Source organism: Orcinus orca, chromosome 7 (assembly GCF_937001465.1).
Source record: "Orcinus orca chromosome 7, mOrcOrc1.1, whole genome shotgun sequence".
Taxonomy (NCBI): Eukaryota; Metazoa; Chordata; class Mammalia; order Artiodactyla; family Delphinidae; genus Orcinus; species Orcinus orca.
In genome coordinates, this window is record NC_064565.1 from 60,917,236 (window position 1) to 60,944,732 (window position 27,497).

General features: G+C 43.1%; 1 protein-coding gene across 5 annotated transcripts in view; it reads left to right on the top strand.

The window, feature by feature from the left end:
- Window positions 1-27,497, top strand: part of RAPGEF4 (Rap guanine nucleotide exchange factor 4) — a 320,536-nt gene that overhangs the window by 166,209 nt on the left and 126,830 nt on the right. For 3 of the 5 annotated variants that reach the window (XM_004267312.4, XM_004267313.4, XM_004267314.4), the window contains 2 exons: window positions 16,148-16,220; window positions 20,185-20,204. In XM_004267312.4, coding sequence (XP_004267360.1) covers window positions 16,148-16,220; window positions 20,185-20,204 — 93 coding nt within the window. The remainder of the gene's footprint in view (window positions 1-16,147; window positions 16,221-20,184; window positions 20,205-27,497) is intronic. The other 2 variants (XM_049712252.1, XM_049712253.1) reach the window with 1 other exon arrangement.

Here is a 27,497-nt window from a genome sequence, read left to right on the forward strand (position 1 = left end):
CAGTGAAATGGAGCTCTTTCTGGGAAATAACCCAGCAGTGAGGAAGAGATACCATTAAGACGTTTTCTGAAAAGCCAAGTTTTAAACATTTTTTTAAAATCCTCCATTTTATGCCAGATTATATGAACTTTACACAGAATTTAACATACAGTAAGAAAACAGCCTGTTGAAACTGTCAAGATTTATTAACCTTCCGTTTGAGGTCTTTGATTTGAAATGTCCTTATTGAGATAGGACAGACCAAAATTACCCAGTGAAGGAAGCGTCTCAGGATTCATGAGAAAAGTTATCCTCATCAGTTTTTTACTTTCTTTTTGAGATAACATAATTTTCAGGATAAATCATTATGACACACTGAATTATAATCTACAAATTAGAATATAATTGTGCAATTTGGGTATAATTCTCTTGCTCACATTTTATATTAGGCTTATTTCTTTGCAGACGTACAGTACTGTGAGTTTTTCATAAACAGCTATTTAAAGCCATTCACATGATCAAAATAATATTTATAGATATTCAGAAAATGATTAATCTTAAGATTGTGGCAAAGCAGAAAATCTCACTGTGTGGGTTTGCCACCTCCCCCAAGAAAAATGCAAGTTTTGGTTAAGTTCCCTGAATGAGTGTAGTGAAAATTCATTTCTTTGGGAACGATCATACAATTGAAAGGCTAATTTAAATTAGGAGGGCACACTGGGCTTGGCTGAGGGCATTGTGGGAAAGCAAAGCATAATTTTCCTCCAAACAAAAACAAGCTTGTTGGAGAGCATGCTTTATTGCCTGGAAATTCTATATATATGCAAAGTTGCTCATCAGTTCACTGTTGGGTTTTATGTGCTTGGTTTCTCCTTTTGTTTGGAAAAATCAAATGCTGAAAAAAGTGGGCATAGCTCTGCATGCTATAGGCACCAAGAAACCTACACATGCCAATTCTCTTGTTGTGCAGCGTTCCCGTGTGAGGAGCTGCCTGCAGCAGGGATGGACAGACTGGGGCTTCAGGCAGGTAACATCAGGGTATATACTTCAGCAGAGCCCACCCAGGATTCCTGGAAAATGACATCTTTTTCTGATCCCTCCCTCTGACAGCCAGGTGGATATGGTGGGTAAGGTAGGTTCACATCCTGCAAGGCCATTCAGTGTTTTCTCTTTTCTTCAAGCAGCTTTATTATTGTGACACAACGCACAGACCGTACAATCTGCCCACTTACAGTATACAATTCAATAGCTTTTAGTATTTTGTACAACCATTTCCACGATCAATTTTTATCACCCCAAAAAGGCAAACTAGACCCCAGTTAGTGTTCTCTGCAGACCCAGCTTTGGGTAAATTAATGAAAGGAAGGTGGACATTCTCTAGGATGCTTTTAAACGGAAGTTCGCATCTTTGGAATTGCCTGCTCCAGTCTGTGTCTTGGTTTCATGGCATAACAGCCGTATTCAATACTCGTACACAGCATCTGCATGGTACTTTACAATGTGCAGAGCACTTTCTGTCAAACTGCAGCTGAGAGGCAGAAATGGCAGCATGACGAGCTTGGGGCTGGGAAGTTCCCAGGTGACTGGCCTGGAGGAGAGGAACCGTGTTATTTGGCAACATCAGAGGAGTAGACCTGCAGGCTGGAACCTGGGCATTTGAGCAACCTGAGCCCAGCTGTGTGAGGTCTGGTCGAGGGTGGGGACAGCAGGAGAGCCAGTGGCCAGAAGTGGATCCAAGCTGAGAAGAGGGATGGAGGTACCAGAGGATTTCCATACAGGAGGCTGGGGGCTTGTGCAGGTTCAAACATCGAGATGGAGGGTTGTCAGAACAGGAGACAAAGATCTGAAAGGGAGGTGGAGGTCCTGTCATGGTAGACAACCAGATGGGGAAGAGGGCCACCCTTGAGGGAGGAGAAGCTGGAGTGGAGAGCACAGGAAAGCCGGGGAGAAGTCCAGCGTGGCTGCCAAATCCTGCACCCCCTGAATGCATCCACCAGCCACACAGCGTACCCCTTGCACTCAGTCAGCATCGCCCAACCACCTCCTCTTTGCTCTGAGTGACTCTGATCCGTGCTTTGTACTTTCCACCGTCCCCCCCTCCCCAACTCCGTACCTTTCCTCAGGCCCCCTGCACCCTCTAGACCCATTTGGACAGGCCCCTCTGGTCAGCATTTTCGTTCAGACTCATATACTCCCCTTTGGCCAGCTCCCTTACACACCCATACGTGAGATGAAGAGGCACTTGGGCAGATGTCCCAGCCTGTTGGGATATAGACAGGCTGGACCTCTAATTGGAGGACGAACCAGAATGTCATCGTTTTGGGGGGGGGGCGGTGTTGAGGGTGGGCAGAGAAGGTTCAGATAAGATTCCCATAGGTCCTGGGGTCCAGATTCAGAGTCCCTCACTTGGCTGCCACATCTCTCCTTAAAGGTGTCATTTTCAGCTTGACATTTTCACTGGAGGAAGAGGCATCCTTTTTGTCCACATTAGCTGTATGCTGTGTGGAAAAGCAGTTGGCAATATCTCCTTTCCCAGTGAGGCTTATAGGAATTTTTAATAAGGTACTCCTCCACTCCCTAAAGTTTTCTTTCCAGATTGTTCTAACTCTCTGATGCAGTGTGCTTTAATTTTCCCCCCAAATTTAAATGTACCTCAGTGTATTTGATGGATGTTATTAAAAAAACCATGTCCATGTTTATTAGGGCAAAATGCAATGATATTTTCAAAACATCAGGAATTTTATTTAAACCTACAATAAAATCAAGAATACCTATATATTACAAATAATTGGGAAACACAAATTCGTGTCTTATACTTTGGGTTTCCATAAGCATGGCACACTCATATCATATTGTTTAGATTTTGTGTTGACTGGTGGAAAGGTTGTTCCTTTCCTTCTAGCACTAGAGAGAGAATTTATAGGAAAGCCCGATGTAGCTATTTTCTGAGAATTGACATTTGAAGTTGAGTTTCTAGATTGCAGCAGAAATCAGTCTGTTTTTGTGTGTGATCAGAGGTTACTCTGTGTAGGACTGTTAAACTCCTCAGCTCTGCTTACAGTGGAGATGAGACATCTGGTGTCCCCGGGCCTCAAGACAGCCCAGTGTGGAGAATGCAAAGAGGCCAGAAAGCAATTCCCAGAAAACCTGATTACAAAAAGGCTGGAAGGCTGACCCCTGAGGGCAGTGGCCAATAATCAAAACGACAGTGCTCGGAGAGCCTAGCAAAGTCCACCTTGATCCAGGATGGCATTGAGACCGGGAAGGTCCTCTGGTCTGATGGGCGAGGCCTGGATAAAAGGGTTGCCAGCAGAGAAAGAACAAACAAAAACCGGACCAGGTGACTGCATTGCAGTTTTGTGTCATCTGTCAAGGTTGGGCAGTATTTCAGGCTAGAACTAGAGGTACAAGGGACAAGAAATATCCTCTAGGGAAGGAGGCAGGCAAGGGCAAGCAGGCTGTGGACTGCATTGAGGGCCGGACTCGAGTCCCAGGCGAGGAGTGGACACATAAGGAGTCAAGGTCAAAGTCCAGCCATGGGGCCAAGCACATGAGGTGGGATTTGGGGAAGGCTGTCGCTCTGTAACCCTTTCCACCCCTGCACACCTCCTCCCCACATGCCAGATACCTAGACACATGGCACCCAGGGACCACTGTCCCTGCTGGTGGGGACAGAGCTTCCACTTGGATAAGGACTTGCTGGAGAGTCAGAGGCAGCTGGACCTACAAAATGGGGGCAGAGCCTGTAACTGAGCCGAGTTGGGGAAGGCAGATGTTGACAGAATAGATGCACTAAGAGTAATCACTTAAAGTTTCAACTCTGACTCCTTGTCATTTCTTGGAAACTTTTAATTTTTATATAATTTTAAATATACTCAGAAAAAATGCAAGAATAGCATAAAGAACTCCCCTAAGCTTTTTACTCCAATTCTGCCAATTATTTACATTTTGCCTCGTTTTCTTTGTCATTCTTTGTCTTTTTCATTTGTTTCTGAATCATTTGTAATTTGAGACATTGTATTCCTCTATTACTAAATATTAAATATTTCAGGGTATGTTTCCATAGAACAAGGACATTTTCTTATATTACCACAACACAGTTACCAAAATCAGAAAATAATACTCAGACACCATCCATAATGTTTTGCTTTGTTTTTAACATCTTTATTGGAGTGTAATTGCTTTACAATGGTGTGTTAGTTTCTGCTTTATAACAAAGTGAATCAGCTATGCATATACATATATCCCCATATCTCCTTCCTCTTGCGTCTCCCTCCCACCCTCCCTATCCCACCCCTCTAGGTGGACACACAGCACCGAGCTGATCTCCCTGTGCTATGCGGCTGCTTCCCACTAGCTATCGGTTTTACATTTGGTAGTGTATATATGTCCATGCCACTCTTAACTCCGTCCCAGCTTGCCCCTCCCCTTCCCCATGTCCTCAAGTCCATTCTCTACGTCTGCGTCTTTATTCCTGTCCTGCCCCTAGTATCTTCAGAACCATTTTTTTTCTTCAGATTCCATATATATGTGTTAGCATACAGTATTTGTTTTTCTCTTTCTGACTTACTTCACTCTATATAACAGACTCTAGGTCCATCCACCTCACTACAAGTAACTCAATTTCGTTTCTTTATATGGCTGAGTAATATTCCATTGTATATATGTACCACATCTTCTTTATCCATTCATCTGTTGATGGACACTTAGGTTGCTTCCATGTCCTGGCTATTGTAAATAGAGCTGCAGTGAACATTGTGATACATGACTCTTTTTGAATTATGGTTTCCTCAGGGTATACGCCCAGAAGTGGGATTGCTGGGTCGTATGGTAGTTCTCATCCATAATGTTTTATAATTTCTCTTCTATTATTTTAAACTGTCAGAGATTGAAATTTAATTAAATTTCTTTTTTCTTCTGACAGTGTTGGGGGAGGGAGCACACACAATATTTTTTCTTCAAATGGATGACATGGAAGCCTTTCTCAAGTTTACAGAAAGTACAGTTGGCAGCCGATGGCGCTACAACATAATGATACCAATTAGATAAGCCACCAGAGAGATCAGAGACGTTTCCAAGTGATATGCTTGCACATTTGTTTGCCTTGGAATTAAATTTTTACAGTGCTGTCTGATTTTCAAGAATAAAACTGAAATCACCACTTGGTAAGAGCTGTATATATGATCTTTATCTTTTTGTCTTAAACTCAGGAAAGATCTATTGACAATGCAAATTCAATATATTTTCCAGATCTCCCCCAGTTGAGTTAAATGGAGGTGTAGCCCTCAAATGAGGTGTCTAACAAGAAAGCGATAGTGAAATGTGTTCTTATAGCAAAAGCTATCCAAAATGTATTATTAGGAACAAAAGGACAAAATATCATGTACCATATGATCCCTTTTGTTTAAAGCCAATGGAGAGGTATATGTTGGCATGAGCATAGAAAAACTCTGGACCTTACAGAAGAAATGAGTGTCAGCAGTGGTGAACTCAGCAGTAGCCTGGGTAGGTCAGTAGGTGGGAGGGGAGTGAGAGGGGAGAATTTTTTTTTTTCATTTTACAAACCATGTAGTTTAAATTTTTTGCCATGTGCTTTTATTTATTTTATAGCAATAAAAATTTTTATACTAGAGAGGAAGAATGGGAAAGAAAAAGGGACAGTGGTAGTTAGAACAAAATAAAAAGGCAAACTTATTTAAAAATGATGTGGCTTAGAAAGCGACAGCAATAGGCAGAATTATGAAAAAAATAAGTTGGATATATAAAATGAATCATTTTCTACCATCATCTATTTATATATGGCTGCCAGTTTTTTTCAGCTAGATTCATACATGGGTCTCTTAAAACTAAATTTTCACTAACGAGTGCATTTTGGTGCTAATTCTGGTAGAGAAGACTGGCTGCTCTATCCCTCTGTACTTTCTTTTAAATTACAAAATTGATTAGTACTTAGAGATTTTTGATGAGTTAAGTTTAGGTCTTGTTTTATCAGCATCAACTGATCTTCATGCTTCTCCTGTCCCTTCTCTAAAAGCAAGAAGCTTATTCGTAAAGAGCAAACAAACATCACAGAGATATTTGACCGTGGACATCATGTGGTTTCAGATGGTTTCTTTCATTGTATCTTCAGATTATCAGATTTATTTATTTATTTTTTTTTGTGGTATGCTGGCCTCTCACTGTTGTGGCCTCTCCCGTTGCGGAGCACAGGCTCCAGACGCGCAGGCTCAGCAGCCATGGCTCACGGGCCCAGCCGCTCCGCGGCATGTGGGACCTTCCCGGACTGGGGCACGAACCCATGTCCCCTGCATCGGCAGGCGGACTCTCAACCACTGCGCCACCAGGGAAGCCCCAGATTTATTTTTGTAGATCTTCATCCATTAGGCTTATTTCTCTTTCAGGCATTAATTTTTTAACTGGGAACGTAGCCCTTGGCCAAATCAGTATAAGAAATCATGATGTAGAGGGAATGGGGACTAGTATTTATTGTGTGCCTGGGTTGTGAGGTGCTTTACCTGGGTTATCTCATTCAGTCCTTCCATCAACCATGAGGGGTATATGGTAATATTTCTGGTTTATTACTGGGGAACCTGAACCTCAGAATGTTTGAAAAATACTATCAGTAATTCATTCACTTACTCATTTGCTCAACAAATATTCATTGAAAGTCTGCTATGTTCCAGGCCCTGTGCTGGGTCTTAGGTACGCAGTGGGGGAATATAGATGTGGTCCCTGCCCTCCGTTAGCCTATAGTAGAAAAGAGGAGAGAGCCACTGGACCAGCACACACTCAGATACAGTACAGAACCACACAGTACCTGGGCACACTGACAGCAACGGTATGACACTGGGAGAGAAAATAACAAGAGACTCCTGTAAACTGGGAGCTCAGAGAAGGCCATGCGTAAGTGCAAGTGAGTGGAAATTGGCAAGGATGAGCAGTGGGAAGTGTGCTTCAGGCAGCAGGAGGCCTGGAGGGGAAAGCTCGATGTGCTGGAGGATCTCAAAGTGCCAATGTGATTGGAGACGAATAAAGGGGAAGAGTGTAGGAACTGAGGCTGGAGGGGCAGCTGGGGGCCAGGTCCAGTGAAGGCTCAAAAATCTTGTTAGCACCAGTGGCGGTTTGCAGGACCGGGTTGGGAATTCATGTTTGCCTAGATCCTAAAGCTTATATCCCCCCAACTCTTTCAGCCTTGCTCTTTCTCATGCCCTACCCCCTAGGACACAAGCCACTCTAGTGTTTTCTTCCACACTGTTTTCCAGAATGGCGAATGCACCGCTTTCATTATTGACACCTCCTAGTGCTAGTGAGGAGAGAAGTGGAGGCCTAGTCTGTTACTTGATGATACAGAGGGGATTAGAAAGTATGGGCCTGGGCGAGACGCCTAAGAGCACAGTCTGCAAGGAAAACAGTTCAGGTGATCTAGAGCAGAGAGGTGACAGGAGCCAGGAACCACTCAAGGAATTCAAGGAGTATGGTATTCCACAAGAAACAGAAGCTTCCAGAACCACACAGAGCTGTTAACTGGGATTCCCCAGGTATAGGCAGTCAGTATGTATGGGATTGGATTGACAAGGATGTTTCAAGGTGGTTTACAGCACCTTGGAGCAGAACTGGTAGAAATGTTACCAGTGAAGGGAGATGAAGAAAGCAGGCACCATATGTGTGAGCAGAAAAGCTGCGGGAGTTTGCAATAAATTCAAGCAGAAAGGCTTCAAAGGTCAAGAATGTTTGAAGGTAAGAAGCAGCCGACTCCAGGCTGTCAAGTTCCGTCAGTGTATGAAACAGGCAAAAGTCACTGCCCTTGTGTAGTTTCCATTCGTGGATGTGGCAAAAACCGGGATCCTGTATGCACAGTGGGCTTTCAGGTAGGATTGGGGTTAAGGAGGTCAGGTGAGAGAAGCCTGTGGATGCTTCTAGAGAAACTCGGTCAGAAAATAGCCACGGAAATGCATAGTACTTATGCCCCAGTGGTTTCGCGTTTTGAGGGACAAAGCCAGAAACTAAAGAAATGCCTCTAAAGTGTAAGTTCAGATACCTGTTTGGGCCACGAAAAGACCCCCCTACCCCACTGTCTTAGTCTGTTCAGACTGCTATAACAGAATACCACAGACTAGGGGACTTTGAAACAACAGAAAATTATTCTTTCCAGTTCTGAAGGCTGGAAGTCTGAGATCAGGGTGCCAGCATGGTCGGGTAAGGGCCCTCTCCCAGGCTGCATGGAAGAGTACTGACCCCATTCATGGGGGCTTCCCCCTCCTACTAGCACCTCCCAAAGGCCCCGCCTCCTAATACCGTTACCTTGGGTGCTAGGATTTCAGCATATGAATTTGGCGGGGACACAGCCAGACTATAGCACCTCCTGAATCACTACTCACCAATCCCCCTCCTACGCTGCCTGCTGCCCTTTATAAGTACATTGTAGAGCAAGAATGCAAAGTCAAAATGTTGGTAGCTTGTTCTAATGGGATGACAGGGCTGTTACTTTCTGCGAAACGATCCTTTATTTTAGGTTTTTAAATGATTGATGCATCCTAATTTTGTATTATCAATATTTAAGCACTTTCTTGGAATTTGCATGTTCCCATGGTATGTAGGACGATATTCCTGTTAGTTTTATAAGTGCTGGGCTTCATCATTTTAATTCAGGATAACTATACTTAATAGTCATCACTTTGAAGACGAATATGTTTAAATAAAATGTCAATCAACAGGTTTTTATATAAACAAGGAGGTAGCAGTTATTTAGAGACAATGGTCATAGTCTCATTTATACATTAGATGGACTGTAGTAGGTTCAGGCTTAGCAAAAAGAGAGTTTAGGAGGATTTCCTGTGCAATAGCAGCTCCGGAACAAATTATTTTATGACTCAATTAAGTAGCATTGACCTACTGTGTGTGTATGTCTTCCTCTCAATTTGAGTTTTTCTAAGAGAAGCTCATGGCTATTTCAGTCCCTCAAAGATGCAGTGTGCACTAAAATTATAATCATTCATGAGCTCATTCATGAGCCTCCTGAAATCGCCGAACCTTTTAGTCATATTAAAAGCACACGTGTGTTGAGTGTGCTTTGGCAAGAAATCCGAGGCTTTATCATCAAGTCTAAGTACTTGGAGATTGTTTGGCCTTGAGGAACGAAGGGTCTTTACCACCCCTGCTCCCCGTCTCTCTCTCTTCCCTCTCCGCTAATCTCAGGCCCCTTTGAGGGGCCACATCCAGGCCTGCCCTCCCTTTAAGGGCTTAATGCCTTCCTTATTTTCCCATCAAAACCGTTCTCCACACAGCAGCCAGAAAGATCTTTTAAAAACACATGTCTGTTCTTGTCACTCCTCCACTTAAACCGCTTCCAATTATAGTAGGATGATGTTCCAAATTCCTCTCATGGCCTCCAAGGCCTTGCCTCTTTGGCCCATGCACCGCTCTGTCCCCACTGCCTTCCCCTCTCCCGACACCCTCATCCTGACTCTCCTGCCAGAGACGCGTCTTTGTCTGCACACCACCCCTGTTCCCCCTCTACCTGGAAGGGCCTCTGGCCCTTACCTCCAAGCCCTCTCAGCCTCAGATTTCACGTCCTTGCCCTGACTCCCAGATCTGAATTTGCCCCACGCTCTACCACCCAGCCACGTTTTCAGTACGTTTTTTACTTCTATCCCCTGGGACCACTGCACTGAGATGATTGTATGATCACGTGAGAATGGCTGTCCCCATCCCTAGAAGCAGATGATTGTACGATCACGTGAGAATGGCTGTCCCCATCCCTAGAAGCAAAGCCCCTGGGGATCCCACTGTGAGGACCCCACTGTGCTTCTCTTTTCCCCTTGACTGATTTAGTGAATGCATTTTTCTCTCCCTTTCCCTCCGGGCTAATCTGACTCATCTCTGTGACTGAGTGAGGGCTGCCTAAGCTGTATTCCTCACCGCCCTGCTCTCACTTGAGGGAATCTGAGGGACCCTCCACCTATGGGTTGGGATCTCTGCACCTTCACAGGCCAGGAGGAGAGAGAATTTCAAACAGGAAGTTTCTGTGGGAGACTGTATTTGCTTACTTGCAGCATCATCTTACTCGGGCTTCATTCTAGAATTCTTAAGCGATTCAGGTTTGGGAAACTTCCTCCATTAGAGCTATAGTTGTGATTATTGCCCTCCAAACTACAGCTCTTGCAGGTTACTCATGAATTAAAAATGGCCGGGAGTTGGCAAACAGATTTTGCCTCCATTTAGGTATATCTATATTAGAGCCGAAGGATGAATTAAACATCACTGAAGAAGAGGCAATAGAAGTTCTCTGTGCCTGTTAGGTCGATGCTAGAGAAATCAAGAAACAAGGAAAAAGAATAAGCCGGCAGTAAGAAGTAAACTCGGTCCAGCCAGTGATCTGCTGTGAGAGAAGCAGTACATATGGCTCTAAAAGGGTAAAAAGAAAAATTCTGCATGAAGCTTTCCCTCTACAACTGCTTTACTTTTTCCCCTTCTCCTCTTCACATGTTTAAGAATTTTCTAGATCTCTGGGACTTTAGAGCAATGTGCCATGTCCGTTTTCCCACCATCCATTACACATACAGAAGTGGTGAAAGAACTCCTGCCAAGAAACAGAAAAGGGGGGGCCCTATACTTTACCTCCCTATTCTAAGTTACTCTACCGCATAATCAGGATACTTTCAGAGAAAGTACAGGCAACCTGTTTGTCATTACATTTCATGAACTCAGCTTTAATACTTTGGGAGACCCTAGTACAGATGTAATGAATGGGACATGATGACACGACATATCCCCACACCCCTGGTAGAGTCCCCTCTATTCTTCCCCAACCCTGGACACTGCCCACCATGAGCTGTCATTAGCATGTCCCTGTTCCGAGCACATGTGCATCGCCCCGACCCTCAGGTGTTCACAGCAAGGCCTGTCGATCATCCTCATGGCTTCCTGTCTTTAATGTTTTTCTAGAGTTGATATCCCAGCCTAAGGATGTTATTTACGTTTTTCCTGAAACCTGAAGATCTCCTAGGTGGATGGGGTTGGTGGCAAAAGGCAGGGGACAGTTGCTGGGAAGGCTTGTACCCAAAGCTGAGGTCCGCACCTGGCTGCTGCGGCATGTGGTGACAGTTGCGTGCTGGCAGCCTAGGTGCCTTGGCAGTGGGCAGCAGCTCAGAGGACACCCAGGAAAGCCCTCAGTGTGTCAGGAAAGCCTTGACTTCCAGGGTGGGGAGTTCCGCCCCACTGGGACCCCTTCTTCTCTTGTCACAGAGGATCTAGCTAGGGTTCAGGCTGCCGGCCTTTATTCTCTGTGTGTCCTGCTTGGCAAATTGAGACTGGCCTTTAGAATATGACATATGTCTACTATGCCCCCTCCTCCAGCAGACACCACCCAACTTTTATATCTGGCTCCTAGGCTACAGCTGGGCCATGTGGGGCCATTGCGCGGAGTAGAGAAAGGTACCCCCGGCTCTGGGTGGGAGCAGCCCCAGCCTGGGGCTCAAGGCTGTGCAGCAGAGCTGGATTTGCCCACAGCCTCCCTCGGCCTGGGGGCTGCTCTGCCAGCCTCCCAGCCAGCCTTCCTCGGTGGCTTTGGGGGGACAGTGAAGGGGCTGAGACATGGACCGGGTTTTAACCTTCCTAAGACTGTCATCTTTTGTCTTTTCTCAGAAAACATTAGGATAGCCAGTGGCATATCTCCACCTTGATTTAAGAACAGGCTTCTGGCCTCACTAGCCTGAGGATTTCTTCCCTGCACTGACTTTGCTTTGAAAACTGGCCAATTGTAATTTAGAGGGTTTTTTTTTTTAAGATTTTGTTAACCCAAGTCAGTTCTGATGGCTGAAAGGCTTTACTTACTTTCGTTCAGTTATTTCTGGGCTTTCTCTCCTGGGCTCTTCCCTTCTCCTTGGACTATTTTGCCATGTGGGTATGAAAGTAGGCAGTATATTATAAAATTACTTTAGAACATCTATTCTTTAAATTCTTATTTCTCCATAGCTCCCTTTAGCAGACAGGTCAGTGGATGTATCGTGGGTCTTTAGATTGTGTGTATCAACAGCCTCAGTAATGAGAAGTCACTTAGAGAGTGTTCTTCCCTAAAGCTGGACACTCTGCTTGGGAAATATCGTCAGATATATTGGGATTCGTTTGAGCAATTCTTGATCGTTTCTTACTACTACAGTAATCATTTATTAAGTGCCTAATATGTGCTGGGCACTTCTCTAGAGTTTATTTCTCATCCTCCCAATGGCCCTGAAAGATGGGTGATATTATCCCAGGAAACTGAGGTAAGTAACTCACTCAGGTTCACACAGGTGGCACGTGGCAGAATCAGAATTAAGACCCCTTTCTTGTGTGATTCCAGCATCTGCGCTTTCCGTTACATCAGAGGCGCTTGGGTTTTTCCACTGAAGTTCTCTGAATGTAGAGGAAATCAATACATAACGCCTTGGGTCTAGACCCTTTGTAGCTAGAAGTAGCCAGAAGCAAGCTCAAACTTCCTTTGAAGTCGCATGTGCTTTAATCTTTAAAATTTATGCAGATTTAGTTTTCTGCTCCATAATATAAAAGTAATGCTTTAAACTCTTTGACATAGAATAAAATGGTAAGCTCTAGGAAGAGCTCCTGTTAACCCTTGTCACATACCCTCTTGCCCTTGTTGTGACAAGGGTTAACTGAAGGCAAACTGCCCTCAGTTTGAGAAGGGCAGCATTGCACCATGATGCATCTCAGTTAAATTCTTAGTTCTACCGGTTTTGTTTGTTTGTTTGTTTGTTTTTTGTGGTATGCGGGCCTCTCTGTTGTGGCCTCTCCCGTTGCGGAGCACAGGCTCCGGACGCACAGGCTCAGCAGCCATGGCTCACGGGCCCAGCCGCTCCGCGGCATGTGGGATCTTCCCGGACCGGGACACGAACCCATGTCCCCTGCCTCGGCAGGCGGACTCTCAGCCACTGCGCCGCCAGGGAAGCCCTCTACCGGTTTTGTTGATAACCCTTTCAGGTATGGAGCAGCCTGTCATTTGGCCAATCTACAACCATAGACGTCTTTCTAACAGAGAATAGAATCCCTGACACTTCATAGGCAAATCCTAATTTGGTCTTTGTTGATTCTTCATGGAGATCTTTGAGTGACATCTGTCTGGCTGGAAGTTGAGAGATTATTTAATTTTGTGGTTTGTAAACTTTTCTTTTTTAGAAGCAAAAGTCATCTTTCAAATGAAATTGCTCTTAGAACTCTAAATTATATATCAGCTAAAAGTGAAGGCGCTCTACTTGAAGGTTCTGCTTGCATGGTACCCTTGCCTGAGGGTCCTCCAAGGAGCCCAGGGTTCTGCAGAAATAGGTTTTAAAAACCCATTGCACCCACTCCCCACCCTCCAGCTCTGGCAACCACCGATCTGTTCTCTGTATCTCTGAGTCTGTTATATTTGTATATTTTGGATATTAACCCCTTATCAGATACATGATTTGTAAACATTTTCTCCCATTTAGTAGGTTATTTTTTCATTTTGTTGATTGTTTCTTCTGCTGTGCAAATACTTTTCAGTTTAATGTAGTCCCACTTACTGATTTTTGCTTTGATTGCCTTTGCTTTTGCTGTCAAATCCAAAAAAAGTCATGCCAAGACCAACATCAAGGAGCCTACAGCCTATGATTTCTTCTAGGAGTTTAATGGTTTCAGGTCTTACGTTCGAGACTTTCATCCATTTTGAGTTAATTTTTGTGTATGGTGTAAGATTGTGGTCCAGTTTCATCCTTTTGCTTGTGGCTGTCCAGTTTTCCCAGCACCTCCTTTGTTGTAAATTAAGTGACCATATACGTGTGGGTTTATTTCTGGGCTCTGTATTCTGTTCCATTCATCTATGTGTCTAATACATTATTTTTAAATTCAATTCAGCAATGATATTTATGAAACAGTTAGAAATTTGCACTTGACTGGATATTATTGAGACGTTGTTACATTTCTTAGTTGTGATAGTGGTGTTATGGTTTTGTTTGGAGGAAGAAAAGAATCCTTACGTTTTAGAGATTCCTACTGAAATATTTATGGATTAAATGATATGATATGTGGAATTTGCTTCAAAATAACTGAGAGGGGCAAGTGGATAGGATTGTAGATGAAATAACATTAGTCATGAGTTCATAATTATTGAGGATGGATGTTAAGTATGCGGTGTGGTATTCTTTCTATTTTTACATATGTTTGAAAATGTCCATTCACATTCCCGAAGGCAACGATAAGTGTTAATATCCTATTATGTGCAAGACAGGGTACCCTGTTTTGCAGGAGATCGATGTTTCACAAGTGCAAGGGGCCTTGTCTGCTTGTTCTCTGCAGTAAGCCCAGTGTCTAGGACACAGTCTGCACATAGTAGATGCTCAGTACAAACACACGCTGAAGCCCAGCCCGCACTCTGCGCCCCAAACGGCTGCTCTGTTTTCTGTTCCCAGGAGTGGCAGCCCTGGTAACATGCTCCAACTAGGTCTGAGCCAACCTCAGACCTAGTGCTATGGAGTTGAAGGAAGGCGGAGTCCTGTTCATTTAGGAGTCAGCAAGGTGCTTCCCTGGAGTTCATGGAAATTGACATTGAGGTGCCTGAGACAAATTGCATCCAAAACAACATCTCTAAGCAAAGCAAAATTGCTCCTTTAATTTAACATGAATTATTTCTTTCAGGAGCCTGTTAGTGTAGTTTCTAACAGTGACAGGAATACCTCAAAAGGCTGTAGGGGGTCATAGAACCTTCTTAGAACATAACCTAGCCCATCTGCTCTCTCTGAGCCTGTTTTGTTCAGAGTCCAGCATAATATTATGCCCAGAAGTGTGCTTTGATCAGTGCTTTCTCATGAGGAAGAAAAGTAGATAGTATCATAAGAAAGTGGAAAAGCAGAATTGGGGAATTATCAAAGGAAATGTCAGGAATGCAGGGTGATGGATGGGTCCCATGTGTACGTTGGAGTGATTACTCAGAGGCAGAGAAAAATCATGATTTTAAATGTTTGCCTGCAGGTGTTAGTATAGTTGCCTCAGAACGAGAAGAAAAAAGGATTAAAAAAAAAAAAAAGCTAGTCACATCTTGACTAGAAGAAGGCTCTTTTGAGAACTCGTCAATGTTACTTTACAAACACCATTCAAATCTACCAAATGGGCCAGATGGCTGCTCAAATACCGCATGCTGCCAGCTGCCCATTGCTACAGATGAAGTCTTTTCTGCTGACGTTTGTGTAACCCACAGGCACGTTATAGAGTGTTGATTCCTTTGGTGCTGTTTAACATTTATGTGTCATCATAATTATAAACCATAAATATACATGACACCACGCAATAAATAAAATTGCCCAGCTTTTCACTCTGAAAGGGGAGGAGGCTGTACTCATTACCTGAGAAGAGACGATGTCTTACACTCACTTTCCATTCTTCATAGATGTCACTCCTCTCTTGTTGGGTGCTCTACCTGCATGCTTTATGCTCACCAAGCCTTATCCCTTCCAAACAGCACAGACTCCCAAGGCTAATGTGTATCGCTGAGCCCCAGGTTTTAAAGCAGGCCTGGACCAAAAGTTAGGGGGAGACAATTCAGGGGAATCCACGTAGTTCTAAATGAAGCCAAACTATTGTATTTGACAACAAATCGAAAGTTCTTGGGAGGTCACGTAACGGGCAGGTGTACAGTGTAAAAGGAAGCTGGTAAATGGCGATGAATCAGCTTCTTTCAAAACAGACATTTTCTAGAGATGCATTTCTTTTGGCTTTGAAAGACAGTTGATTCAGTGCTATTCACCTGTTAAGAAGGCGGCACTTTTATTCGTATCTGCATCTGCAAAAACCAAATGTCTTTTCCCTCCTCAAAATCCTGAGCCTGTGTTTGAGAGCACGAGAGGCTTGGCAAGAGGTGGAGGGGAGGGTAAGAGCCCGCACCGTTTGGTTAATCAGCCGCAAATACATGGAGGAACGGGCTGTGATAGAACTCCCTCCCCAACAGGGGCTCTTTCAGTCTCATCCGGGAAGACCTCTTTAGAACACAGCATTTTTATTTTAGGCCCCAGAGCCCAGACAGCACGCTCCATGGCTCTATAAATACAAGACTCAGATGCTTCCTGACACCCAGCGTTTCTGCTTCTTAACATGTAAATACGTGAATGTTCAAAGTGAGTAAATATCCGTACCCTGAGTTTACAATCTTGTCTTTCAGAAGTATCGACAGTACATGGCAGGACTTCTGGCTCCTCCTTATGGTGTTATGGAAACAGGCTCTAACAATGACAGTAAGTGAAAAACACGAACATTTTGTATATAAAAGTCTGTTGTGCGGCATGTGTTTTCATGTGACACAAAAATACTTCCTACACCAGCTTGACAGTAAGTCTCCAGACTCTCTTGTGGATAAACAGACCCACCAGCCCACACTTGAGTTATTTTAAAAAATTGTTCCTATAGTATCATTTCGTGGTCTGAGCTGATAGAGGGAGGTATGCTCTGGTACTAGTTGGAACTTCAGCGTGCTTTCCCAAAATACCTTCATCTTAAAGTGTTGTTTCTGGGCTCTTTAAAAATGGGGCTCAAGAACTGTGTTTGTCGTAGACACCTGAGAGCCACACCTCTTGCTTCCTTTGATGCTACTGATCAAGGAGAGAAGCAGCGGGATTCATTCTTTCTTCTTCTTAAATCGTGGCCTCTTCCAATTCCAGGCCTTTTGTAAGAGATCTGGAATCAGCCAGATGAGTCTCTGGCTGATCATAAAAGAAAGGAAGTTTTTCTCTGTGATGCTCTTTTCTAATGGGTGCCCACGAGACTCGAAGAAATCCTGTGTCCTGAGTCTGTTTATCTGTTCATGCATGTCAGAAGCATCTTTTTAGCACTCGATACCATCCCTGGGAGTTGCTCGTTGAGGCTCTGGGTCCCCTTACTTGGCTCTTGTCCGTATATGTGTTACGAGGCAGCGAGCCCTGGGGTTTCTGAAGCTGTAGCACTTCAACACTGACACACTGATGGATCGAGCAGTACTTCCACTCCAAGCATCTTCAGAGCCAGAGCCACCCTTCCCATCCTCTTCCTACCTCCTTGAATTCCCACTCTCATTTTCACGCTCAGACTTGTCACTCTCTACAGGTGACCCTCCTTCCCGCCTGACCAGGATCTTAAGTGAGCTTCCGTCCCCTCTGTTTCCCAGTTTCTGGGCAGCCTGTGCCCTCTCTTTCTCTGTTTCTCTTCTGTCCTTGGAGAGGTGGGTGTTGGAGGGCAGATCTCTCTTTCCTTTCATTTCTTCCCCTGTTCTTGATTTTCTTCCCCTGGCTGATCTAGGGATGACCAGTAACTGAACTGGAAATCCCAGCTGTGCTGTCTCCTAGCTGTGTGACTTCCGTTAAGGCACTTAGTGTCTCTGTGCCTTGGTTTCCTCATAGGATTGTTGTGAGGATTAAATGAAGCAAAACGTGTCAAATGTTTAGAAGCAAATGTGCCGGGCGTATAATAAGCACCCAGGTGATGTGACCTATTATTTCCTCACCACCAGTTACTCTTTAACCCCTCAAAGTCTTCCTTCTGCCGTATACTTCTTGACTCAAGCCATCTGAATTCTCCAGTGTCCAACCGATAGCCAGCCTCAGTCATTACTATTACACACTCTCTATGACTGGGTAAGATTTTCCATGTTCGGACTCCATCCTCCCTTGGGTCCCAGCCTCCACTGCATTATCCTGGTTTTCTTGTATCTCTCTGGCCCCTTGTATTCTTTCATGGGTATTCTTCCCCTCAGCTGGAAGTTCAGACAGCCTTGGCTATTTTTCTCTTTTTTCCTCTATACCGACCCCTCCACCGTTGCATCCTTTCTTGCAACTGATACAAATCTGTTTGAGTCTTACAAAGGGCAGCCTAACTTTCCAAGTGACTACTGATCTCATTCTCTTTCCACCCAGATGTCCTCCTGGTCTCTTGCACTCAAAATATCAGTAACGGAATACATCGTGATTCCCACAAACCATCCTTCCTCCTGAAAGTGTATTTCCATTCATAACTCCACTGTCCTCCCATACCAGGTACTAAACCTCCACTGTTTTGGGGTCCTCTTTTCTCTCACCTCCACCCCCCTGAAGTTAATCACTTGTCCATCCCTTGTTCCTTCCTCTGTAGTGTTCATATTCTTTCTTTTCCCTCCCCTCTGCAGCCCCCTGGCTGAGGGCCTCATCACCCTTGACCTGAGAGCAAAGATGGCTCAACTGGCTTTGAACCTTCATTATTTCACTCTTGGTGTACCCTACACCTGACTTACACAGAACTTTTTTAATTTACTTTTTATTATGAAAAATTTCAAGCATACAGAATGATACAGTTAATACCTATATTGTCATGACTTTAATTAATATTAAACTTTAATACTTAAATAAGATTAGTAATAATTTGATAGGTATTTTCATATTATGATTTTGCCATATTTCCTTCTTCTAATCATATATATACATTTCACCCCAAATACTTCAGCAGGCATTTTTGAAAATACAGACTTTTCCATGCAAAAACCACACCATTATCATACCTAATTACTGGTATGATTTTCCTTAATAATATCCGCCACTCAATCCAAGTCCGAATTTCCCCAACTGAATGTCTTTGTAGTTAGTTAATCGTTCAAACTGCGCTTCCATGAAGGACTGTGCCATTGCCTCTGGTTTTTATGTCTTAGGTGTCTTTTAATTTTGAAAAGTCTCTTCCCTCCTTTTTCTTGATCATACCACTCTGTTGGTCAGAACCTTTAATGCTGGTCCACGGCCAGGCATAGAAGGTGAAATTCCAAGACTTCTAATGCCTTAGCCCGACTTGCAAGTTCCTGCATGGCCTGAGAGCACGTTTTCAGTATTATTTCTCTACAGATACCCTAATTTCTATCCACTCTGATACGATGATTTGTACAACTGTGTGTTTATCTTATTAAACCTCCTAGAAAGTAAGCTTCTGTTACAACCCTGTATCTCCTCATTAGTCAACTCTAGTCCTTTCAAATGGTCGTTGGATGGATGGATAAATGGATGGATGAGCTCAAGACGAATTTCAGAGTGCTGACATTGGGCCACGCTTACTCTTTCTGGCAGATCCGAGAACTGATGGCAAACATGTTCATTAATACTCTGCTCGAGAGGACAACCCTCTCTGTCCCCTTGTTTCCTGCCTGAGCTGTTATGTCCCGATACTATCCCAGGTTGGGGGTCAAAGTTTAATTAGGGTATGTTTCCTAATAATCTATTCTTTTCTTACCCCTCCTGCTTACTGCTGCCTATTAGGATGGGCACTCGGTGCTTTTAATGCCAATATTTTAAGTCCTGTATGGCCCCTTATTAAACACATAAAGTCCTGCTTACTCAGAATTTGGATGTACTACATTTTTGCATTGCAAACCCCCTCACACCACCCCAGTAGTTCTAAGCTAGGTGCAAGCCACACATCAAAACCACCTGGACTTCTGTCGCTTCAGTATAGGGCCACTTGTTCTCACTGTCCTGGGGCCAGTAAGCTCTGCTGGGGCTGGTGACCTTCCAGTGCGGCCACCCTTACCATGGCAGAGTAGCAGACCCAAAGGAAGTGCAAAGGACCAGTGCCAGCCTGGACCGAGTGCTCATGAAATGTGTGTAAATGAGTGAATGGACGAATGATTAACTTATTTGCTAAGAAAATTGAGACACCCCTGGAAACAGCCATTGCCTGCTGGGACCTAACTTGGAAGCAGCAGTGGTTTGCTTTGCCCAAAATAAAAGTTGTGTGCTAGTAGTAGTCTTTATGTGCGACCTGCCCCCAGGTTCAAATCCCTGGAGCGGTGTCAGGGGGTTTGCCTTGGAAAAATACAATCCGTGCAACTTAAGAGTTGATGTGTTCGTCTAAAATTCTGAGTGTTCTGGTGCCCAAGACAGAGTAATTGCTCTGAGACAGTTGCTCACATGGTGTAAAATAAGCAGGGCTGGATTTTCACCTCTAGGAGAGTAAAGCGTATGGTAGAAAAGCAAAATAAGTATGAGATTTTCTTGTCTGGCACCCAGCCCTGCTCCTGATTCATTGATTTATTTATGTTACAGGTTTTGGTAGGTGCTGCTACGTTTCTAAGCAGCATTATGTACGTTTTTATGGAAAGACAGATTGAAAACACCAAAATGTTACTTGGTTTGATTCAGCAGGGGATTTCATTGCCATTTTGCAAGTTGATCTTACAGCTCATGCTCTTTCTCTCTCTCTTTCCTCTTCTAGGGATTCCCGACAAGGAGAACGTGAGTAGCTACTCTGTCTCTGCCTAATTTCTAAAAACTGTCGTAAGGTAAAAAAATAATTGTGGTAACGCTACCATCAAAGAGAGCTCTTTATCCACATTCAACAGAGCAGTAAATATTTTTCTAATCTTATTCTGGCGTCTTTGGTGAGTCACTTTGAAATACGAAGGGGAGAAGTTTGATTGCTCTGACGTGGCCATCACATGTCCTTGATGTTAACTAGTCCGAAGAAAGGTTATTCTAGGGACAAACAGTATAATTGATGAGTGTTTTCCTTTTCCCATGATGCATACATGGCAGTAGAGAGAACCACTAGTTTAACAGCACATAGAAAATGAGCTGTTTTTCCTTAGTAGGAATACAAAATATGAGATTTCAGGCCAGTTGATTTTATAATTGTATCCAAGTGCACTAGAGTCAATATTTCTCTTTGAAGTTGAAAATAATGAATTGCTCGAATTGGTCAGGGCAAACAGGTAAGAGAGTAGGTGCTTTAGGATAAACCTGTCACCAAGAACCAGTGCCAAGTACTCCTTCTAAGGCTGGTAGGGGTGTAGCGGCATTGTCTTTGCATGCAAATAATAACGACATTAACTGGAATCTAAATTTAGACAACAACATGGAAGGGTTAAAACGGAAGTGTGTAGGGATTAATCCGAAGTGGTGCCTGGTGGCTCTCAATTGTATTGACTTGTCATTGTGTTCCGCAGTTGCTGTACCCAAGTGACAGTGTTACAGAACCGTCTCCCTTTTCTGTCCTTTCCCTGCCTCGGGGCTGGTGTCTGTGGTAATTTCAGACTATTTCTGTATTGCTTTTCAGAGGTCTGACTCTAGCTTTCTTTAGGTCCTCCTGTTTTCAGAATGTTGGTTTTAAAGGGCTGGTTGGGAATTCTGGTCCACTGCTGTACCGCTACAAATTTGGGTTCAAGACCTAGCAACGTCACTTCAAATGTCACACCAAATCCTCGTTGACTTGGTTCAGCAGAGGACTTCAGTTCCTAGCTGTGGGACTCTGTGCAAGCCACTTGACTTCTCTAAACATCCTCGCCTCATCTTGAAAATGTGGGTGTTGGTTGTGACTACCTTAAGAGGCCATCGTGAATACTGAGTGAGATAATCTGTGGAAAGCATAGAGTCATATAATAGAGCTCAGTAGAGGTGAGGACTGTTGCAATAATTATTATTTTATCAAGTCTTGTATCATTTTCTAGCTGTCTTTTCTCCTCTGAAAAATGCCCTACCCCTTATAAAGTGACTGTCCTTTTACATTTTATGGCTCTCCTTAACCTTGAAGGACATTTGATCTGGTCCAAAAGCATCTATAAAGACATTTGGTCCATGCCAAAAGGTCCTTGATATTTGCCCTGCCCAAAACCATTTGTCATGGACCAAATATGCTTAGGAACTTTTTGGATACAACCAAATTTCAAGGACCTTTTGATGTGGACCAAATGTCCAATGGACGTTTTGGACATGATCAAATGTCTACTAAACCTCCGTAAAATGTCTGTGTTCAGTGAACCTTTGTAATGCTATTTTGCTATTTAAAAAATGTATCTTTGTATGTTGAGTAAAGCTGTAGATGATCAGGTTCATGGAGAGTCTAAAACAATAGGCTTTAGATGCTAAAGTAACTGATCTTAGCACCATTTTGGACATGGATGTCCCAAAGCACGCTGTAACAAATAATACATGGATCATTAGCCAAATAAAGATGATAAAAGGGCCTGGTGCTTCCTCAGCAGGGGACTGTCAGTGGTGTGGAGAGCACACACAGAATGGCCGGGCCCCAGGAGGTCTCAAATGTTCTAAGCTTCCAAAGGATGCTCTGTCTCTCTTAGGCACCCGGTGACCTTTAGGTTGGACCTCCCCACAGTGGAACGACAGATACAACGTTCTAAGCAGAAAGCCTGCCAGCTGTCATGTAGCTCACTTCATGAGAAAAGAGGAGTTTGAAGTTTTGCAGAAAGTTAGATACAATGAATTTAACAGCGTCTTGCCCTCAGAGATTTAGGGGGCTGGCCAACCTGTCTCCCCAATAACTAGTCATAGTATATACTTATTTGTATTTGTTTGGGTCATTCTATATCAAACTCACTAGCAAGAGGAAGCATACTTTTTCTCTGTCAGCAAGTAGAGTGGATACAACATCACCGCATGCTATTAGGAAAGCTCTCCAATGCCATCAGTCAAAATAAAGCAAATGAGATGAAAGACATTCATGAGTAGAGTTGAAGCTCTAGAAAGATAAAAAGAAGCCTAAGAGCCTTAAAGTGGTGTTAATGTTAATTGAATTTTTTCCTTTATAAGAGACAAGTTGGGGACTTCCCTAGTGGCGCAGTGGTTAAGAATCCACCTGCCAATGCAGGGGACATGGGTTCGAGCCCTGGTCCAGGACAATCCCTGGTCCAGGACGATCCCACATGCCGCGGAGCAGCTGAGCCCATGCGTCACAATTACTGAGCCTGCGCTCTAGAGCCCGCGAGCCACAACTACTGAGCCCGCGTGTCACAACTACTGAAGCCCATGCGCCTACAGCCCGTGCTCTACAACAAGAGGAGCTACCACAGTGAGAAGCCACGCACTGCAACAAAGAGTAGCCCCCACTTGCCGCAACTAGAGAAAGCCTGTGTGCAGCAATGAAGACCCAACACAGCCAAAAATAAATAAGTAAAATAAATAAATATATTTAAAAAAAAACAAAAGCAAAAACAAGCAATACAGAAATGTCTTACTTTAAAAAGAAAAAGAGAGACAAGTTGTGTTAGGATGATTTCTTTCATCTGTTACCCTCTTTAACTACATGCTGGGCAATATTATATTCCCTTTGTGTTTCTCTAAATAGCAATAATATGCCTGTGGACTGAAACAAAAGCACTTAGACTATTGTCTCAGTGTCCAAACAGATTCTTTATGGAAAGAATAAATTCTTTTTTCTAGCTCTACTCCTGATTTTGTTAATCACCATGTTTAACTTTCAATCAAATATGCAAGCGTCAGTAAATGGTGTTTTGAGCTGCCTTGCCAGCTATATTTTATTTCCAGACCGAGCCTTACCTTTCATAAAAAGAGCTTTCTTTTCATAAATTGCACTTCCATAGAAACAAATAGGTCGGCAGTTAACTTGCTGGATTATTTTGTCTACTACTTATTATAATTCATAGGGACATCATTCAACTTTAGATGACACAGGATACTGGAACCTGTAAAATAATTGATAAAAATGTTAGAAAAATTAACATTGAACCAATAAAGCAAGAAGACCATTTTGTCAGGGTTGCAATTGTTTGGGCTTGTTGGTTTTATAGATTCTTCTCTTTGATCCGTTTAAATTTTATTTTATTTTTCTGTCTCCTATAAGTGGCATACCTGACTGACCATGTTTAACACAGAACATAAAAATCGCCATGAAAAGAACGCTTTCTAGTTGAATGTGACGGTTGCCCTTTGACGGAATGAGCTTGTCTATAATATTTTGCTGCGTAGATAGGCTTTGTTGCTTACTGTGCTCCATTCTTTTGAGAGGCAACTGCTAAGGAGTTTTGTAGTTTTAGAAGTTTATACGTTTCTTCCTCAGTGTGGAAGGAGCCAGAAAATAGACTCAGGAAGATATCGAAAGAATCCCATTCTCTGATTTACGAACATCTTGTTTCCAAAAGGGTCATTTGAGGTCTTCATTTTTTAGGCAGTGATAACGTTGACAGTGTGATTAGCAAGCTTCTTGGGAAATACGCAAGGATACATTCCCAATATAAAGCACTGTCAACTCAGAGCCCAGAGGCTCCCCAAGCACTGGAAGAACTGATGCTAGATGCTAAGAACAAGCAAGACTGGGGGTTTTGTAAAGCTATTTGGTTGGTCTCCTTTTAAGAAGATTACTTAAATCTTCCCAAACTTTTAAAAAATCATGGGTTATTTATATGAAGAATAATTTTTGGCAATTATTATAAAGACATAAGGTTTTAAATGGCAAATGGTAAGGACATGGTTTACATGCTTTGTGAAAATTCTCATTAAGGAGAGAGCAATAGTAAGTCATTACTAGGGTCAATAGGTTAGCAATTTTAGGAATTTTTAGGGACTGTAGTAACATTTATCTCTATTGCTCTTTTTCAAGGTTAGAGAAAACAGATTAGAATATTTTCCACCAATTAAATGATGGTGTCTTATTTTACCATTGTAGATTGGCTATGATTCTGGGTCAGATGAAGAAGAAGGAAGTTGTGTATCCTTATAGAGACTTAAAATATTAAAAAAAAAACTTAGAAAACCCCATAAAACTGTGTAAAACCTTTCAACTCCAGCTTTCAAATTGAATTCAAACCAACAGTTTATGGTGGAACACAGTTTTTAAAATCCTACTTTAAAACGTGACTGGTAGGCGTCCAGAGCTGATTGGGACATCCTGGCCAGAGTTCACAGCTTTACCCCAGCAGCCACTTCCCTCTGGTCTAGGGTGAGAATGTTTTAACCAGCACCGTCACCACACTGAAGCAACACACATGTGACTGGCTGAGGGTACGAAGCTCTACACAGGAGAGCAAACCAACCAAACGCTTGAAGGCAGAAAACCCTGAGCGGCTCGTTTTCATTTGAAGGACAAGTTGCTTATCACCCAAGAGAAGATTAGATTTAGCAGTGTTGCTGGCCCGAAATTACGTGTTTGTAGTGCGTAAATACTCATTCCTTAGCTGGCCTATTAGAACGCGTAGCTCAGCAAGCCCCACCTCCCGGGAAAAAACAGCCTGTTAATGTCGAAGGTGCCAAGGACAACTCAGCTCTTGGTCTCTGAAGAAATGTTTGTTTTTGTGTTTGTGAATTATGCATTTTATGGGGCAAGAGGCCCTTGCTGAATTTCTTTCTGCTTTTCATTCCATCCCTTCCTCTCCTCATATAAAAGCTGGCCTGTGCCCTCTCTCTCTAGCTTCTGCAGTGGCATACTGATTGAATTTTTTTTTCTCTCTTTTTAAAATTTTATTGGCGGGTAGTTGATTTACAAAGCTGTGTTAGTTTCAGGTGTACAGCAAAGTGACTCAGTTATAAATCTACATATATCCATTCTTGTTTAGATTCTATCGGTTATCACTGAATATTGAGTAGAGCTCCCTGTGCGATACAGTAGGTCCTTGTTGGTTATCTGTCTTATATATAGTAGTGTGTGTACGTTCATCCCAACCCCCTGATTTATCCCTCCCCTCCACGTTCCTCCTCTGGTAACCTTAAGTTTGTTTTTTATATCTGTAAGTCTGTTTCTGTTTCTGATTGAATTTTTAAGATGATGTGTACTTGACCTTCATCTACATAGTAAGTGCAGGGAACTCTCTGAACATCTGATCTTCTGTTGTCAATTATGCCATGTGTTTGTTGCCTCTGAATGTTCTTCGGCAGTGTTCACAGGACCTGCAAGCTGTGAGTTTGCTTGATGAAAGAGCACCTATCGGGGTGTATTGGGGTGGTGGTTCGCAAATATATTTTAGAGTTATTTTTATAATATTACAAATTATATTTGGTGACTGAGCCAGTGTTCCAATGTCGGTGTCTCTACGTTTTTAGGAGGAGAGCCTTTGAGTATTGCTGCCATGCTGATCTAGGGCTGCCGCTGAGTTAACCACATAACCTTGCTTTGAATATGTTCTCAGTGTTTTCTGTAGTCAGAATTTGACTTGGGCAAGATATCACAGAGAACCTGGGTAGTGTTTAATGGTTAAAAATAATAATCATAAAAGAAATGATATTCCCCAATCTCTCTAGCCAGCAGCCTCTCCCTGCTCTCACTTTAACAAATGCCACGGCCTTGAGGTGAGGCTGTTCACTATTGGCATTCCTGCTGAGAATTAGTTCCACTCTCAGCAGGGCCAGGAACATAATGTCATGTTGATAGTAAGACACTACACTGCTGATTCCAGAGTTATGGGAGAGTACACTGCTGTCTTCAGAAATATTTTGTTCTGTGCTGCAGGCAATTATGTCCATCACCAGTCACTTGGCGCTGCTAGCATGTTATCTTGATTGACTGTGGGAATAAAATATATAGTATCTTTTATGTTTGATGTATTTGAATGTTTATTGTCCTTGTTTTGACAAATTGAAACCAAATTATTTGCAAAATACATCTTAGGTTTAGGAGAGAAAATTGTAGTGTTCTCAGATTGGATAAATTAATCTAGTGATTACATGTCATTTGGGATTTGGATTCTTTTCTAATAATTCGGTGTCAAGACTGCCCTGAGTCCATAGATATTAAAATATTCTATAGTTGTTCTCTTTACCTTCAGGTAAAAATTACATTATAGATAGATGCACATATACACACCCATATGTACATATATGGACACATGCAGATATATATATATAAATTTATGTTTAACCATTTTCATTCTTTAGAATTTCCAGAAAAGAAAATCGTAACACCAACTTTTCGTAATATGATCAGGCTTTGTTCAGAATTCTTATTGCCAGTTTTTATAAATGTTCAAGTTCTCTCCAGCTTTTGTTTTATTTTCAATTTTCCTTCAGTCAGAGAATGATTCAGAAGTACCCGTAGAATGTGCTGTCTAGTTGCTTGAAGACCTTTAATCGAATGCATATGTATTGATGGATCCCAGGCGCCACGTGGAGCCATGAAAATAGTGTAGCACCTTCAGGGAGTTGCAGCCGGGGACGGAAGCAGACGTGTGAACACAAGCCAGCACGCTGCAGCGCTGTGGCACGTGTGGTCAGGAGGCCGTGGCGTGACCGCGTGGCCTTAGAGGCTCTGCGGGCTTGAGTTAAGTCCAGCTCTGCCTCTTACTAACCATGTGAAGGTGGACAAGTTAGTTAACCTCTTACTCCTCTGTTTCCCCAGCTACAGGGTAAGAGTAACAGTAGTGTGGGAGTAGTGGCATAGCGGTGGAAGCCGAGGGGCCTGCCAGGAGGATTAGAGAGATGAGGCAGGCCAAGCGCCAGTGCTGGCACCCCTACATACTCTCAGGAGGCACATGGGGCTGTGTGGTTCTCAGGAGAAGGGGAGGGGCTCAGAGCAGGCCTCCCGGAAGAGGAGGAAATGCCTCCGTGTGCTCTTGATGGAACGTAGATGTTACCCAGGTGGAAGGGAAAGGAGAACGATGCATGAACAAAGGAAGAGAGTACCAGAGCTTTTCAAAACCTTTCAAAATAAAAAACTTTTCATTATTTTGGACTCTACTTGCTAGGAGCCCTTGCAAAGTCAAAATCTGACTTCTAAGCATCAGGCATTTCAGGGTTCCAACAAAACACCTTTTTTTTTTTCGTTAACTAAAGGTTGATCTGTTTTGA